This window comes from Maniola hyperantus, chromosome 21 (assembly GCF_902806685.2).
Source record: "Maniola hyperantus chromosome 21, iAphHyp1.2, whole genome shotgun sequence".
NCBI classification, from domain to species: domain Eukaryota; kingdom Metazoa; phylum Arthropoda; class Insecta; order Lepidoptera; family Nymphalidae; genus Maniola; species Maniola hyperantus.
Genome location: NC_048556.1, coordinates 8301139 through 8318359, shown reverse-complemented (window position 1 = coordinate 8318359; position 17221 = coordinate 8301139). Strand labels below are relative to the sequence as shown.

Sequence of the window (17221 nt, the reverse complement as noted above, 5' to 3'; positions counted from 1 at the left end):
TTTAATAAACATTACTTCTATACTAGTTTACATGAAAAATATAGTAATTATCGTTATTGTACCATCCGAGAATGTAAAAACGCATCGATAAAAACCACAGGAAAGTTGTGGATTCGAGTGCCCAGTGAAATAAATATACGTAACACGCGAAGACTTGCTTAAAGGGATCCTATATGACTAACGACTGCAACCCAAATTTATTTTGCAAAGATCACTTTGTTGTAAGTCTTACTTAATTACATATTCAATTTATAAAGAGAAAACGATAATTTTTACGTTTACTATGAGTTTTTAGAAATATATAAAAACTAGCTTATGCTCGTGACTTCGCCCGCGTGGACTTCATAAATTTCAAACCCCCATTTAACCCACTCAGGGGTGGAATTTCAAATAATCCTTTCCTAGTGGATACCTTCTCTTTACCTACAAAGAACACACCCACCAAATTTCATGTATCTAGAACCAGCTGGTTAGATGTTTAGGCTGTGCGTTGATATATAAGTTAGTCAGGACTTTAAATTTTATATATATGGATACTACGTTAGTCCCCGCGTGACATAGAGATGACATTTCTTTGTTTACATTTTTAATGATGTCACATCATGGCTGACAGCGTTTTCTGCATTTCAAATAAAAATAAAAACTGTATTTTTTAAAATTGGATTTATATATCCATCCTGCGTTTTTAATAATTGTTATTGATATATTTCGTTGTCTTAAGCAAAATTCTATAACAAATAATCATTTATTGGACGAAATTAGATATGAGTCAAGTAGCCTATTCACATTAGCACGGATGGAGCAGTATCAAGAAAGAGAGCGCCATGCATTTATTTTAACGCGTTAGGTTTAAGTTTTAACGTTCGAGCACTACATCATGCTTAGCGAGCTTTAATTTAGATATAAACCTTTGATCTGTAGGACTCCGGCGGTATGTGACTGTTAAACACCTGAAATACACATACATGACATAATGCAATGCTTCCCTTCCTACACACATTGGTTAGCGGTAAGGGGTACAAATGGGTATTAAGAGTCAACCAAAATTAACGTTTGTATCAAATCGGGCGTACCAAAATTAAACCAAACTAAAATAAAATAAATTGCTTGAAATAAAAATGACAGCTACAGTGTGACTAATGACTATTGCAATCACCTCAGTAGGGCGATTTCGTAAAACCTGCATCAATCATTGTTATAATCTCAATTGTTGTGATTGGCTGAATTAGTACTATTCTTGTTGCAACAATGCTTTGTCGCCAATAGTGAGCGAGCGTCAACCAATCGACTTGCCCGACAATCGCTCACTATTGGCTACAATGCAAATGTTGCATCAAGAGTACCATAAATGAAACCAATCACAAAAATTGCAATTGTAATAATGATTGATGCAGGTTTTACGAAATCGCTCTACAAGAGCATAAACTGAGCTGTTATATAGCGTAACTGTCAAATTAATGAATAGCCAAATCATTACGTTTGACTGACCATAAAACTACAGATATTTACCCAGTTTAGAGACAAGTTTGAAAAATAAATCAATTTTTAATGCGTCAAATATTGATAATGGATCCGAATTTTGGTTCGCCCGGTATGAAAAAATAGAGAAATGAGTAAGATATTATTGACAAAACAACGTGTGTACCCTTTAATGGAAGTGAAATTCTAAAGAAATACACACCAAAATACTTGATTTTCCAAATTATTGTGCAAGGGAAGTGAGAATTGCAATTTAACCTAAGATTCTATCTAGATACATTATTGTCATAAATTAGAAACATAAACCAAATCTATTTGCATATGTACATAAAAAAATTAATTCAGAATAGGATGATGAAACTGTAACTTTAGATTGTACAGTACATTGGGTTTGCAAAAGTCTTAAGTAGTATAGTAAGGATGTTTACTGTAAAGTTGAAGGCTATTCAATTGAAGATTTTACTACTAAATGCAAAGGAAAAGTGTCAAGAGAATGAAAAGTTTCAAGAACATTTTGCAAGTAGGGGAATTTAGGGGAAACTTCGAAAAAATTGAAGGAAAAATCAAACACGTCAATCAAACTAGAAACAGGAGGATATCTCAGTGTGGAGACCGTAAATGTCGTTAAAATTTACGATGGGACAGTGGAGAGAGAAGACTCTTAAGCAACTCTTTTGTTTCTGCGAATAGTTGAATTACGAATATTTTTGACCCCTGGGGCACTTCTCACTCAGTTCCAGGGTTTAGTTACTACGGGGTTATGATTCAAGGAGTTTCAGAGTTAGAGTAAAGATTGCTTCAGGAAGATTCAAATGGTCCAAACTAAAGGAACTTATTAAAGGATAAGTTAAAAAGTTTTGTTCTAACTCGCGGGAATGGATTTCAGCGCAGTCAAGAGCGAGGGCACGGTGTCGTAATCGTCGTGATCCTCGATTGACGGTATAGTCAATTAGTTCAGACAGAAGAAGAAAAGTTTGGAGTTTCCTTGAAACTCATGGGAATAAAAAGGTCGCGTGCGGTCAGGGTGGGACATTAACTCAAGAATGTTTTTGGCCAGTGACTTTTCGACTAGGTACAAATCTACGCGGCCAGGGGATAGATTTGGAAAAGATAGTTGGGTGAAAGTATCTCACAAAACTGGAAGGTAGGCGCGACGGAGTAGTCGTGCGGATCTCGATTGATGGTGTCAAAATGTGAGATAATACTCAAGTGGTTCAGAGTGCTACTCGATAGCCTTGATCTACTATATATTATGATTAGATAGGGCCTATTGTCGGACATGAGGGGTTGTTTAAAGATTTAGAGGGCACTAAGGTAGGATGATTGGGTGAAAGTTTCCTTGCGACTCACGGGGCTGGAGGGCGGGCGCGGCCAGGGCGAGGGCGCGGCGTCGTAGTCGTCGTGCGCGGACGAGTGGCTGGCGCCGCCCGGCGACGGCGACGGCGCCGCGCTGCCCGCGCCGAACTCCTTACGCGACGCCTTCGGCGTGCCGCACGGCTCCTCGCCCGACGCTGGAAACACAACAAACACATCGTAATATAGGATACAATATGGTCAGTTCTCTTGTACACAATCGTGATATGCGCTCAACCATAGAAATAGGGAGCTGATGTTGAATGGGGACCCAGCTGCTCCGATCGTTATAACTTAAAGCTTGTACATACATATATATATAACATGGTACTCCGTAGAGAAAAGGATGATTGAGGTTCGCGTGGCGACCGTTAGTTTGTTCCTTGCAGACCCTTCGTAAGTTAGTATAGCGCCATCTTGTGCTTGTATGTGCATACCGCCACAATCCCAAAGAGCTTGTAACTCTAGACCACCAAACTAACCCCACACCACCAAACAGACATGACATCCACTACCTTGCAAGCTCTTGCAGTCACTTACCAGCGCAACTCGCATGTGAAGATTTCGACGATGCGATCTTTACCGAACTCGACAGCAGCACTAACAAACGATGGTGTGCAATTCGCTTACAGCCTAAACACCCTAACAAGACCAAGAGGCCCTAAGCTAGGTCGGCAGGGCTTAGATGACACAAGGGTTAAAATGCAGAGTTGGAGACTACGCCAGTCTTGGCCTTGGTCAAGACCCCGCTGGAGCTTATTATTGAAGTAATGAACCCACCTGCTGATGCATTACTGAGCGTGCTCTGCTGGCTGCCCTCGTCCAGCGGCGCGCCGTCGGGCCCGGTGGTGACGAGCGCGGTGGCGGGCGCCGCCGGGCCGTTGTCGTGCGCCTCGCCCGGCGCCGTGGGCGGCGGCATAGCCTCGCCGGGCGGGCCCATGTGTCGCCCCGCTTGCTGCAACACCGTCACGAAAAACGCATCATTTTATGAAACACCAAAAGAAATATATTAATTTAATCACAGTAGGTGAAACCGACGACGGTTTTTATGGCACTGAGTAACAAAAATAATGCCATGTAGGTATATCCTACAAGATCAATAAATAATAATAATAACCAATAATATATTATATCGCCCCGTTTGCTGCAACGCCATCATGAAATACGGATCATTTTATGAAACACTTATAGACTTGAGAATAACAAAAAGTACTATAAAAGCTATAAATTTGAATTTAGATCGACAGTTTTAATTCAAAATATGTGTAGCAAAGGTTTTCAATTTTGTTTATCAGCTTGACGTGTATACTAAACCAGGACTAAAACACTTCGATCTGTAATGTGCATTGTGCATGCTATACGCTAGTCGCGAACCCCCCCTGGACCGCACCCTGCATCTTGGTCTGAGAATAACTTAGTCCTATCGGGTAAAACAAATTGTACCGGATAGGCAGACCTCAACACGGAGTAGTATGTGTGTGTTCATTTTGCTATCATCATCTCAGTATCAGTATAAAACTAATAAAACTTTCCAAGCAAGTAATGATTTACCTTGAGAGGCGGGTAATGTTGCGATGGATGCGATGGATGCGGCGGCGGCGTTGGCCGGTAGCCGCCGTAGGGGTAGGGATGGTGGTTTCGTGGCGGGTAGGGGTAGGACTGCGGCGGGTAGGGCGCCGGCTTGTAGGGCCCGTGGTGCGGGTAGGGCTGCGGCAGCATGGCGCCGGGCGGGGGCGCGCCCGACGGCGGAGGCCCGGCGCCACCCGGCGCGCCGGCGCCGGGCCGGCCCGGCACGGTGGGCCCGCTGCCGTCGGACAGGGACGACGACGGCCGCGGTGGCATTGGTACGCTCTGGGTACCTGAAACAAAGAACAAAATAACCATTAAACTGAGTTTAGCGGCGTCGAAAGACCGACGATATCAAGCGAGTCACCGAGAACAGTTGGACACAGGATCGTTTTCTGTGGCGGCTTTTGCAAGAGACATAAGTTCTACCGATTAAATCGACCAGAGTCAGGCAGGCCACACAGGCATAAAAGCACTGCTTACTCTAGTTGAAATAGTTCAATACTCATATTTCATAATAACGCGCCTGCAAATACCTATACCTAGTTACCTAACTAATAAGCTTACCTTGGCTTCGAATACTGTGCACGCGACAGGAGACGACGACGACAACTAATAAATCAAATTACATGCCACTTTATCACGAGATAAATTCAGCATTGTGCCTAAAGCACAACACTGCCGCAGCAACCGCTTTCGAAGCTGAAGAAGTCTGAGCTCTGAATTTTATTCGAAATATAATATTTTGAAGATCCCGCCCGGTTTCTATGTTATATATTGTCTTGTGTCTTTTACTTAGAAGAGAAGACTTAATTGTTCTCACATTGGCTTAGCGTTTAAAATATGATAATAAGTTAATGACATTGGTCCACTGCTTCGTACTTAAATAAAGCCCCACATAAGGTAAGCAGTATATTTACAACATGAAGGACGCTGTCTTTAATTGGCCAACAAATTCATTAAAAAGAACCTATTATAAAAATTATTATCTTCAAATTAAAGCTTCGAAAATGTTCTCCCATTCCGAAAACATCTTAACAAGATTAAATTAATTATTGTTGGAACCCATCAACAAATTAGTAATCGCCTGGAAAACATAATAACAATGATAAGTTCCAATGTTACGATAATCGCCCCACATTAAAGTGAATAGCTTTAACAGAATAGATAACAAACAATTGAAGGATACTTTTATTGGGTCGTAAAACGCCGTCTAAGACCGAGGCTACATTAGACCGCGATCCGCAATAAGACTTGGAGAGCGAAATTAAGAAAAAAATTATATTATGTGTCAACTTTTATAAGTGCCAAAAAACGATAATGCACCAAATTCTATAGCGATATCAAAAGCGGTGCACGCCGCTACACTGTAGATTGCGATTAGAATATCTTATCTACACATATAAAAGGAAAAGCTGACTGATCTAGCAACGCACGGCTCAAACTACTGATCGGATCGGGCTGAAATTTGGTATGCAAATAGCTATTATGTATACCTAACGTAACCATCTGCTTAGAAAGGATTTATGAAAATTCTGTCCCTGAGGGGGTAAAAAAGGGGGTTGAATTTGTGTAGTCCACGCGGATCAAGTCGCGGACATTAGCTCGTTCAGTACTACAATTAACAAGTTGCTCGTACATTAGGTTCACGTTCGCTGATAGGTCCAAGTAGCCGGTACAAGTCGCTCGTAAATTCACTTTAAGTTCGCTGATAGGTTCACCGGTAATAAGTAGCCGGTACCACAATGTTGTTTCTATCGCTAGCGATCGTCGCTATAAACTAATCAAGTATAAGATTATAAATTATTCGCTACACAGTGTAGCTATTAACTACATAGTAGTTGCTTGTTTTGATTGCTAAATATCTCCTAATAAATCATCATAAAAGTTTTTTATGTTTCATTTAAGATGTTTTAGCAGTTTGTAAATACAGCAAATTGCAGTCTTGATTTATTTTTCAAGCTCCTAATTATTTCCTAAGGTTGTGATCACCCACTATGACTGCTCAGACGTAACTTTCAGTTAAAACGAGACAGATTTATGCTAGCGATATAACGCTGTCTCGTTTTAGCAGTGTCTTAAGTCTGAGCACAGTTAAAGTGCGCTCTATAGAACACAACCTTAGATAACATATCGCAAGTAAATTCGTGTCGCAAATCGCGTTGCGGCCTGTGTAACCTCAGCCTAACAAGTAACACGGCAGGAACGGGGTGCGTTCGACTTTCGGCGCGATGCAAACAAACCTCGCCGTACTGTGGGATGGGATGGGATGGGTGCACTTGAATTAAATTGTATTCGAGAGTGCAAGCGACGAATGTTTCCGTGTCTGATCGATCCGTGGGCGGCTCGGCGCACTTCGCACACACAATTTGAATAATACAGTTAACGAGGGCTCGGCTTAGGTTAGGCGGGCGTGCATCCATCGAGGGGAAGAGCAACGCATCAGATCACTTTCGTTTTCCAGCACGTGAGCCGCATACACATAGCCTGCGAATTCTCGCTGCACTTTATAGTGACCGTACAGTGTACACCGTATATGTGCATACGACATGCACGCGGAACATTGACCGAGGCCGAGATACGGACTGCAGTGATTTGCGACGACGAAAGTGGTATTGCAGCTTTTATGTAGGTCGATTTGAAGTTATGTAGTTATGTCAGCGTTGCGTGACATAACTCGCCCTCTCGCCGCTAATCAATTCGTTATCGTAACACTTATGTCGTATCTCTTGTAGACTTGTAGTCGAAGGCCGATACGTAGTCTCTCCGTAGAATGACAGGTCTATTCTAGATTTGAGTCAATTTTGGTAGGCAAGATAACGTCTTTAAAGCAACCCCAAAGGAGGTGTTGGACTGTTTGCCGTATCTATAATAGAATCCAGCCGAGAAGTGCTTTGCTTGATAGTCGAACGTCCAAATTAAAATAATAAATAAATAAATAAAACGTTTATTTTTCAATCATCTAGTTACACACATACATGGATTTGATCTTGAACAAATTTGCGTGCTTGTTGACATAAGCATACCTATATACAATATTAAAAATGGTACAAGATCAAGTTGGCTATCCTAGCTAGATTTTTAGATCTGTGTTAAGGATAGCCAGCCCTCTCCCTCGGTTATCTAAAAAGTAAATAAAAACATGAGTGCACAAGCACAAATCAGAAACGTATGATTTGAATTAAAATAATCTAATCTGTAACCTTTTAGACTAGAAAGTAGAACTCTAGAATTGGCGAAAGGTTCGCTAGTCAATGTTCGTAATACAATAAATTTGTTTTGACTTACGATGATGAGTAATGACAAACTAAATCATCAAGATTGACTAATAAAAATAAAAACAGTTTCGGTATAAAAAGTTCTGATATATGTAGCCTAGTAGTTAAGACGTCAGACGACGTCATTCATGGATCCGAGTTTAGATCCCGGACACACATCTCTAACTTTGTTATGTGCTTTTTCAGTAATTAAATATCACTTGCTCTAACAGTAAAGGAAAACATCCGTGAGGAAACCTGCAAGCCAGAGAGTTCTCCATAATGTTCTCAGAAGTGTGTGAAGTCTGCCATTCTGCACTTAACCAGCGTGGACGACTATGACCTTCTCGTCATTCTGATACAAGACCTGTGCTCATAAAAGTAGGCCGGCACGACGAAAGGTTTAGATGATGATGATGATTCGACGTAATCGATGTCTCAAACCTCGATACATACCGTTATCAGTTATCACAAGTAAGGGACGACACTTTAATCTGAGCGAGCAATTATATTATCGGCGCATTATAATAATGCCGGCGTCATCAGACAAGCGGCAGACGGCGAGGCGCCGGTGAATCACGTCGAATGAGGCATATGCGCCCACCTCAACTACATTATCTATTTGTTAAGGCGACCATTAGTGACTGATCTACAACTGGGTCAGCCGAGCCGGAACAGTCGCCACCCCCGATAACAAAGTGGCCTAGTTCCAAAATCGAAATTCTAGCAAAACTTTCAACAAGCCGAGGCAAATTAATTCTAATTTTGGTTTTTTGATGTTTTCAACCTAATATTATAAATATTATGTCTGCTAGCTTTTCACGGCCCATCCGTTTAAACGTTTTGACGAAGTTTGGCACAGAGATAGCATGCAGCTGGAGACGGATAGGCTACTTTTCATCCCGGAAAATCAAAGATCTCCCTTTGGAATTTTTAAGAAACCGAATTCACACAGACGAAATCGCGGGCATCATTTTATAAATAACTAGCTGCCCCGGCGAACTTCGTACCGCCTAACAGTCGATTATGTTTCAGGGTTTTTTTTAATTTTTCTCTCCGTAAGAACCATCCTCATACTTCAAGGAATATTATAAAGAAAGAATTAGCAAAATCGGTTCAGCGGTTCTCGAGATTTGCGATGAGCAACACATTTAGTGATTCATTTTTATATTATAGAGATAGAGAAGATAATTAAACGTGATCAACACTGATCAGACGAATTTATTTTTAATCGCAGATCAGTATTTAAAAAATAAACCGACGGAATGTGCGATCAGGTATACACGGTTCATATCTACGTAAGATCCTCAGTTAGTCAAACCACTATTCCTATTGTCATCTCATACGAGTACTTACGTAAGGCGCCAAAACTGATGATTCATAGAAACGTGATCAATATATGAGATCGTAATAGAAACAATTGATTTATAGCTTTATTATCGCGTTTGTATAATCCTATTCGACATTTCTGACGAGTGACGTGTGATCGTTGTTATTATTATCTCAACAGTCTAGGGTTGCCTAGACCTATCGTTTTATGGCTTTGGTTATTCTAATTATATTTTGTTAATTTTTCTATCCTAAAAGTTCTTTACGACCGAGAACCTTTAACTATCAAAAATAACTTGAAAACTCAGACAAAAATCTGATGTTATTTATTACTCGTAAGATATGCTTAGTTCTATGGGCCTTTACCTACAACCTATTACATACCTAGGTGCTGATTGGTCGAAATTAGTACATGGCTAAGATCTAAAGCATACTTACTTTGACTTTTTAAGAGACAGAAATTTTAAATGTCCTAAGTTTGAGCAAAGTCAAAGTAAAGTCTGTATCTAGATCTAAACCTGACACGCCGCTGCAGTCGATAGGTATGATAATTGATGATGATGACTGACTGATGAACTAAGTACATAAATTGACAGATTAACGCCATCTCCAGTGACTTTACTCCGAGGCGTGGGCAGTATAAGTATTCAAGTTAACAAACGTGATACCAGAGTAACCTTAATCCATGTAAATTCGAGACAAATTACGACGTTCGACCAACGCACATGTGATTGTAGTTAACTTGATAAGCTACTTAAGGCCTTAGATAAACAAAACACAAAACACAGAGCCTCAATAGCTCAACGGGTAAAGGAGTGGACTGAAAACCGAAAGGTCGCTCGTACCTACTCCTAGCACAAGCTTGACGCTTAGTTGGAGAGGAAACGGGAATATTAGTCATTTATCATGGCTAATATTCTTTAAAAAAAAACTTTGTTATTGCTGTATTCAAAGCACAAGTAGGTGTGAATTTTTATAGGTAGATATGTTCGGTGTCGTGTTTATTCGCCTCACAAAAGCGAATAATATTGGAACGTTGTAAAGCAGTTTGGTAAGCACTCGGCCGCACAACCAGCTCTGTCAAGGGCAGCCGCAGTCCACGCCGAGGTCTTTACTTTCCCCCCTCGCGGCGCGCGCGCCGACCACTGATCGTGATCATGACAAAGCCCTACGTTTATGTGTCAATTTCAAAGGTATTCGAGAAGTACAGTGTAGCTCTGAAGTTCTAGTACAACAATCTGTAATTTAGTACGGACGCATCGACTTCCATATATAGTACCTACCTACGAGTACTACCACAAAACAGATCATTCCGAACAAACATTTTTGCGGGCTTGTTTTTGCTTACAATTTGATGTCCGGAGTCATACTAATTATTTTAACAGCTTCAAACAACACGATTCTTATTTGCAATAACCTTTCTATAGGTACTAATTTAGTTCAATGTATGAACGGAAAAGCGTGAATCGTGATTTGACATCTCCATACAATTTTGAAAATTAACACTGGTGGCTCCAGTATTACGTTTTAGATGAAACATACACGTTGGAAGAAACCCCTCTAAGTCTAGGTGGACAGATGACATCAAACGAGTCCCAATGAGCCGCTGGATTTTGGCAGCCCAAGACTGTGGTATCTGCAAGTCCCTACAAAAGACCTATGTCCAACAGTGGACATCCATCGGTTGATGATGATGATGAATTTAAAAAAAAAAATGAAAACAGAAAATCATCCATGGCAGGGTTGACATGGTTGTTTACTTTGTGTGGGAAATGGTACCTACCTGTGATACAGTCTAATGAAAAGGAAGGCTGGATGTTTTGTGAATACGTTCGTAATTAGTTTTTACGTGGCATGACTGGCATGGCATTGAAATGGGCATGACGCATCATAACCATCTGGATAGGTAGGTATGGCTTAGGAGCCTAGGGGCTACGGTAGTCATACGGAACCACGCGAATACGATAGCACATGATCTAACTAAAAAATATAAAATTATCATTTCCAGAATAACTTCTCTTAATCTTTTTTTTAATTTATGATTAGAGCTTGGCTGCAATCAGACCTGTTGGCAAGCGATGATTCAGCCGAAGATGGAGCGCGCTTGCCTAGAAGATGCATATTCACTCTTGACTTAAAAGTAGTTGGAGGAGAAACCCGATGATCTAAGCTGCGATCTACAAATCCTACGAGTGTACAATCCGTATAGCGATGACGTGAATGTGTCCCAAATGGCGTAACTGAATAACATTAACCCACTGATATCCGCAAAACCCAATATAATGTAAGTGTATAAGTAAAACCGCTGGACCGGAAGACCCAACGAGATGAATCACGTTTCCACGAATCGCTACTTAGTCGTATCTGTAGGTTGTCTCGACTCTCGCAACAGGTGAATCGATTGTAATTTTCTGAATTTTGCGCCTCACTCATATCTCATACCAAACAACATATTAAGGTAACGGAGGCTTACTTTGGAAACGATTTCATAATTATAATTGTTTATTTTGCCAGAATATGATACAATAGAATATCGTGATAAAGTATTATTTACATAGATCTGTCTTTTGATTTCCATTCAAAGATTCGAATAGAACATCGTTATTCTTTCTCCGTGCACCGTATTTCTTATTTAGGGTCGTCGTGACCAATTTTTTTAAATAGTATTTTAAACATAACGCTAGTTTTCTTGGGACAATATTAAGCATCGAACTTAGGTTTTTAGTTATTATCAAATGTTAGTGATTTTAATCGGGACATGGCGGAAATTAAAAAGCTAAATTCGGGCTCCCAAATTCAGTTTCACCTAATCCAGTTTTGACTTTTGGATCAACGTTTGCTCAACAATCGCAATAGCAATCAATAATTGATATGTGTTGTCACAACTTTCCTCCCATTCCTTACCAAATTATTTATTAATGTTATTACCCATATCTACGTTACACTAGGTACATTTGAAACAAAATCAGAAGCGTGAACTGATCAGACAGTAGCTACTCGATTTCAGTACAAAAATCTGTATATAGAATCGTCATTGATTCAGTTTCAAGAGTAAGGATGCAGGACCATAAAGATTCAATTCAAAACGTACCTTGAACCGACAACGATAAGGTACGATTTCCTTTGTGCGTGAGTTACGACGTGATCGAACACAATTAGTATGAGTAACTACTAACTACTAACATCGATATCGTGTGTGCTGTGTGCGGAATGCGGTGTTGCGGGCGGCAATGTGCGGCGAGCCACGTACCGGCGGCGGCGCCGCCAACGGTAGGCCGACATTCCATGAAAATGATCACGTGACCCGCATTAGTAGCTAATAGGTAAGCGCCTACTGAAACCGCGCCAGCAAATTAACAAACTAGGATTTAACCAATCATTGTGGCTAATTCCGTTGTACACAATCTCTAAACTAAACTAAAATGGCACGTCTAAATCTATTGCTATCCCTTTTATAATGTTACTTGCGGAAAAGAATAGCACTAAATTTAGACCTTTTAATTTAGTTTAGTTTAGAAATTATGTACAAGAGAATCGGCTTGTTGATTGTGGCTAATTCCGTTGTACACAATCTCTAAACTAAACTAAAATGGCACGTCTAAATCTATTGCTATCCCTTTTATAATGTTACTTGCGGAAACGAATAGCACTAAATTTAGACCTTTTAATTTAGTTTAGTTTAGAAATTATGTACAAGAGAATCGGCTTGATTGGCACCGATTCTAAGCACAACCTAATTTTAGAGTATTCGCACCCCCTTCCCACCATTGTAATATGAAAAGGACAGAAGCAGTTTGACATTTCTAAATTTATATTTTAGATGGTAAAACCCGTGATTTTAGCACGCACTCGCGAACCTACTGTTTAAATTTGTATTGTGCACTAAAATTTAGAGTCTTTAAATGTGAAAGTCATGTTCCGTTCCTTTTTTAGCATTAGTAAAAAGAAAAGGATGCAGACACTCCAAATTTAGTTTAGAGAGCGACTAGAGAATCGGGGCCATTGGATGTACAATTTAGAGCCAAAGCCGTATTAGCTCAACGGTTAACGCCGCGGGGTGATCTGATATCCTGAAAGATTGCAGGTTGAAATTCTCAACTATTGTGTTACTCATTTCCAGTAGATATCTACTAATTGTTCATACAAGCTTCCAGTACAAGCTTTACATAAAGGTAAGAGAAATATTAGTCCTATTATAAATACAGATTATTTAAAAAACAACTGAAACCTCAATAAATCAATCGGTGGAATGAGCGGAATGAAATCAAACCCCCAACCCCAGTTACGAACCCAAGTACAATACAGTACAGTGCAGTAGATACGAACCCCAGTAGACTATTATTAAAAAGACCAATATACACGCGGACGAAGTCCCGTGCATAATCTAGTCCATACTAATATTATAAATATGAAAGTGTGTTTCTACTCTGTCTGTCTGTCTGTCTGCTAGGCCCATCCGATCCGATCCGATTTTGGCGAAATTTGAGTATAGCTTGGATTCCGAGGAAGGACATAGGCTACTTTTTATTCCGGAAAATCAAAGATTTCCCATTGGATTTTCAAAAAGTAAATTCACGCGGACAAAGTCGCGGGTATCATCTAGTTAAAAATAAAAAACATACGCATTTTATAAGTTTAGAAAAATCAAATACATAAATGAACGATAAAATAATGATAGTGGAAATGAGATGTTATCAACGGTGGCGGGATTTCCCAAACAAATAAAACCAGTAGGCAAGTGCCTACGAACGATTTATTAGTAGACGAAGCGTGGAGATAACATTACATTATCATTTTATGCAAAACAAATAGTTTTTAAAACTCTACTTGGTTTATACTTTACTGTTCAGCGAAACAGCCCAGTTTTACTTAGATAAAAAATTCTTAGTCGTCACGGAGAAAAAATAGTAAGTTTAAAGTCACCCATCCAGGCAACATGATCAATTTATGTAAAACCAATAGTTTCCAAAACTTTACTGCAGTCCGCGACAAGTCGATATGACGATCAGGAAGGGAACGCCTGCGCGATTTTCAAAAAAATCTTAGGTTCACGTCCCTCTCTAAAAAAAAAAATTTCGAGAAATTGTAACGGAATCTTTAAAAACTAACTTAAAGCGCTACTTAGTTAAAAATAAAACATTATTATTATTATTATTTATTTATTATTTAATTAGAACGGTCATAAAGCCAATGATTACACTAAATAAACTACGAGTACAAACTAACATAAACATACAAAAATTGTTAAAATTATAAATTTTAAAAAGCAAAACTATAAATTTTCACAAAAGTGCAAGATCTGACCCATGAGGTCAGCCCATTTGTCAGCAAATATGTCACAGCGAGGGGACTCCTTCAGCAGCGCGTAGAGCGCAGCCAAAGTGCGCGGTATGGGTGACATGGAGCGCGCTACATTATATTTGTATCCGTACATCATAATAATCTAAATTAAAATTGTATTAATGACATTTATTTATTCGCATATGCAGTAGTTAACACGTTTTATTGGAAGTAAACTTGAATCTCAAATAACCGCAACTGGTTCAATAAGTTATGTATCGCATTGACACATTAAACTAATTGCATAAATACTAAATAGTGGAAACGTAGCGTTTAGTCAGAACGAACACAGCAGTGCTGGTGTAAACAACGTGGAAAAAAAATTAATCAAGTGCGAGTCGGACTCGCATACGAAGGGTTCCGTACCAGCAAACTAGAGAACACTTTTTGATTTTTGAAAATTTTCGCGGCAGCCATTTTGAAATTTTATTATTTGTTGTTTTATAGCGGCAATAGAAATACACATTCTGTGAAAATATCAGCTCTCTACCTATTGCATTTCATGAAATGCAGCCCGCTGACAGTCAGACGGACGGACGGACAGCGGAGGATTAGTCCCGTTGGCACCCTTCGGGTACGGAACTGTAAAAGGCGAGCCAATGACATTTTGGTCTTCATTTTGAATGCAAATTAGTCACGGTAGCTTATCCGATTAAGCAATTAGAATTTAGAATAGTTGTTCATTAAAAGCAGCAAAAGTGATTTAAAACCATTTGTAAAAGTAGAGTTTGTAGTCGAAAGAAGAATAGATGTATCGTATTGTAAATGTACGAGTATGTTATGTACGGTCTCCATCTTCTCGAAGTACATAATTTAACAAAAACATACTTAACAAAAAATATTAAACTGTGTACTGTGTATCAAACATAATAGGTTTGTTATGATTGAGTCAATCAATATTTTGTACGAAAATAAAATTTCCAGAAAGACCTTGGATGGAAAAGATATATCAGTACCCTTATTATAAATGCGAAAGTGTGTTTGTTTGTTGGTTTGTCCTTCAATCACGTCGCAACGGTGTAATGGATCAACGTAATTTTTTGCATGTGTATAGTTTAAGACCTGGAGAATGACATAGACTTTTTATCCCGGAAAATCAAAGAGTCCCCACGGGATTTCTAAAAACCTGAATCCACGCGTACGAAGTCGCAGGCATCAGCTAGTTAAAATATATTTCTCGAAATTTTATTGACACCTATGGCACTGGAAGTGAAACGCGTAAAAATAACCACTCAGGTTGAATTTAAAGGTAGAATTTTTTATTTTTTTTATTTATATTTATTTATTTGACAACATAAAACTATCATTACAGGCTAACCTTATGCGATTATATAAAAATTAAGATTTTGTATAATCAAAACTCTTTATTTTCCTTCATGGGACTCATTTCCGACTACACAAGGTTGGCATTCAGTTTAACCACTATACCATAATCTTTTTCCTGCTATCAAAGCCTTGATTTGTAGGTGCAACTTTCCGTATTGATTATTATCATTATATTCATTAACCATCATTCATCAATAAGAACCAAACTATTGTCTGTAGAGCAGTTAACTTCCTCTACAATATTTGCATTAACATTTCCAAAAAAAATATTTTTTAGGGCTTCGTACTATCAGCGGGCTGGAGCTCATGGACCATAATAGGTAGAGATCTGTAATTTTCAATTTTAAAACCTGAATGTGTATTTCTGTTGCCGTTATAACAACAAATACAAAAAAGTTCAAAATAATATAAAAATTTAAAAGTGTAATTTCTTATAGATGTTACTTACCTACGGAACCCTTTCTGTGCGAGTCCGACTAGCGCACTTGACCGGTTTTTGGGTTCCGTACCTCAAAGGGAAAAAGGGTAGGTCTTACAGCATACATAAAGGGAAAAAGCTGATTTTATTGTTATTTTTTAATATTACAATAAAACTTAAAGCTAGCCTTATCTAATTACTATATAAATCATGACCGCGTGGAATGGTGCCAAGAATACTGGCTGCATTTCCGCGCTGGACAGCCAGGCTGATCCGTTGCGCAAAAAATGAGCCAGCCCTTCTGTCACCAGATGAGGCTATTAATCGCGGTGAAATGTCTCGTAATTTTTTTTAGCACTAAGACTCCATGGCCCCAGGGTCTCCACAGCAAACGGCACAAAAATGTAACTCTCTATAAGAGAGGCATACTTGCGCCGCTTGCCGTTTTCAGCTGTTTCTGCTGCGGCTCCCGGTCTTGATGCTGTCTTCCTGATATGACACGGGGCCAATGTGTCAACGCAAGTTGCGTCCCACATTAGCGCCCGTCCCCGTTCCCAGGGAACCAGCGTCAATCCATCAGGTCTCTTGCCATCATCCCGACTAATCCCTGCCGGCTCAATGAGCGCAGGAATATTTATGGTGGCAAGAGCTCTTTTAATTGTATCGTTAAGAGAGCCATGCCTAAACAGCCTACCAGAGCTCCTTTGGCAAGAGAGTCCGTGGATTCCAAATTTATCAACCTCTTTTCCCAATCTGAGACCTAGAGTCACACGAAAACTTTCGTTATCTAAAAGTGTGCCGAGATTTTTTGATGGCAAGGCATGCAGCCAATACCCAGATTCCTTTTCGGATAATGCTAGAAGCCTGGCACGATCTCTGTCACTTGTAAGATTTTGAACCAAATTCGTATGTGTCAGTTGAACCAATGGCAAATCCCAAAGTTTTTGTGTAGTACGTTCCTTCGGGATGTCGACACTGGGACATCTGACCTTCCAACTCTCTAGGGCCTCTGTGGCATAGGTCAATGATGAATTGGATTTGAGAATTTGAGAACTAAGCTCTTTTATACTATGCACAGAGGACAGAAAAGCTGAAATTGACATGACTTGTTCATAAACAAATGATTAGTATTTTCGACTTTTTAAGTAAGATT

The 17221-nt window shown here is 39.5% G+C and overlaps 1 protein-coding gene across 8 annotated transcripts in view; it reads right to left on the bottom strand.

Annotated features, from left to right (window-relative positions):
• The window catches only part of osa (trithorax group protein osa), a 174556-nt gene that overhangs the window by 20159 nt on the left and 137176 nt on the right, over nt 1-17221 (bottom strand). For 6 of the 8 annotated variants that reach the window (XM_069505782.1, XM_069505787.1, XM_069505786.1 and 3 more), the window contains 4 exons: nt 4384-4691; nt 3613-3787; nt 2830-2990; nt 909-950 (listed from right to left, as the gene is read on the bottom strand). In XM_069505782.1, coding sequence (XP_069361883.1) covers nt 909-950; nt 2830-2990; nt 3613-3787; nt 4384-4691 — 686 coding nt within the window. The remainder of the gene's footprint in view (nt 1-908; nt 951-2829; nt 2991-3612; nt 3788-4383; nt 4692-17221) is intronic. The other 2 variants (XM_069505784.1, XM_069505785.1) reach the window with 1 other exon arrangement.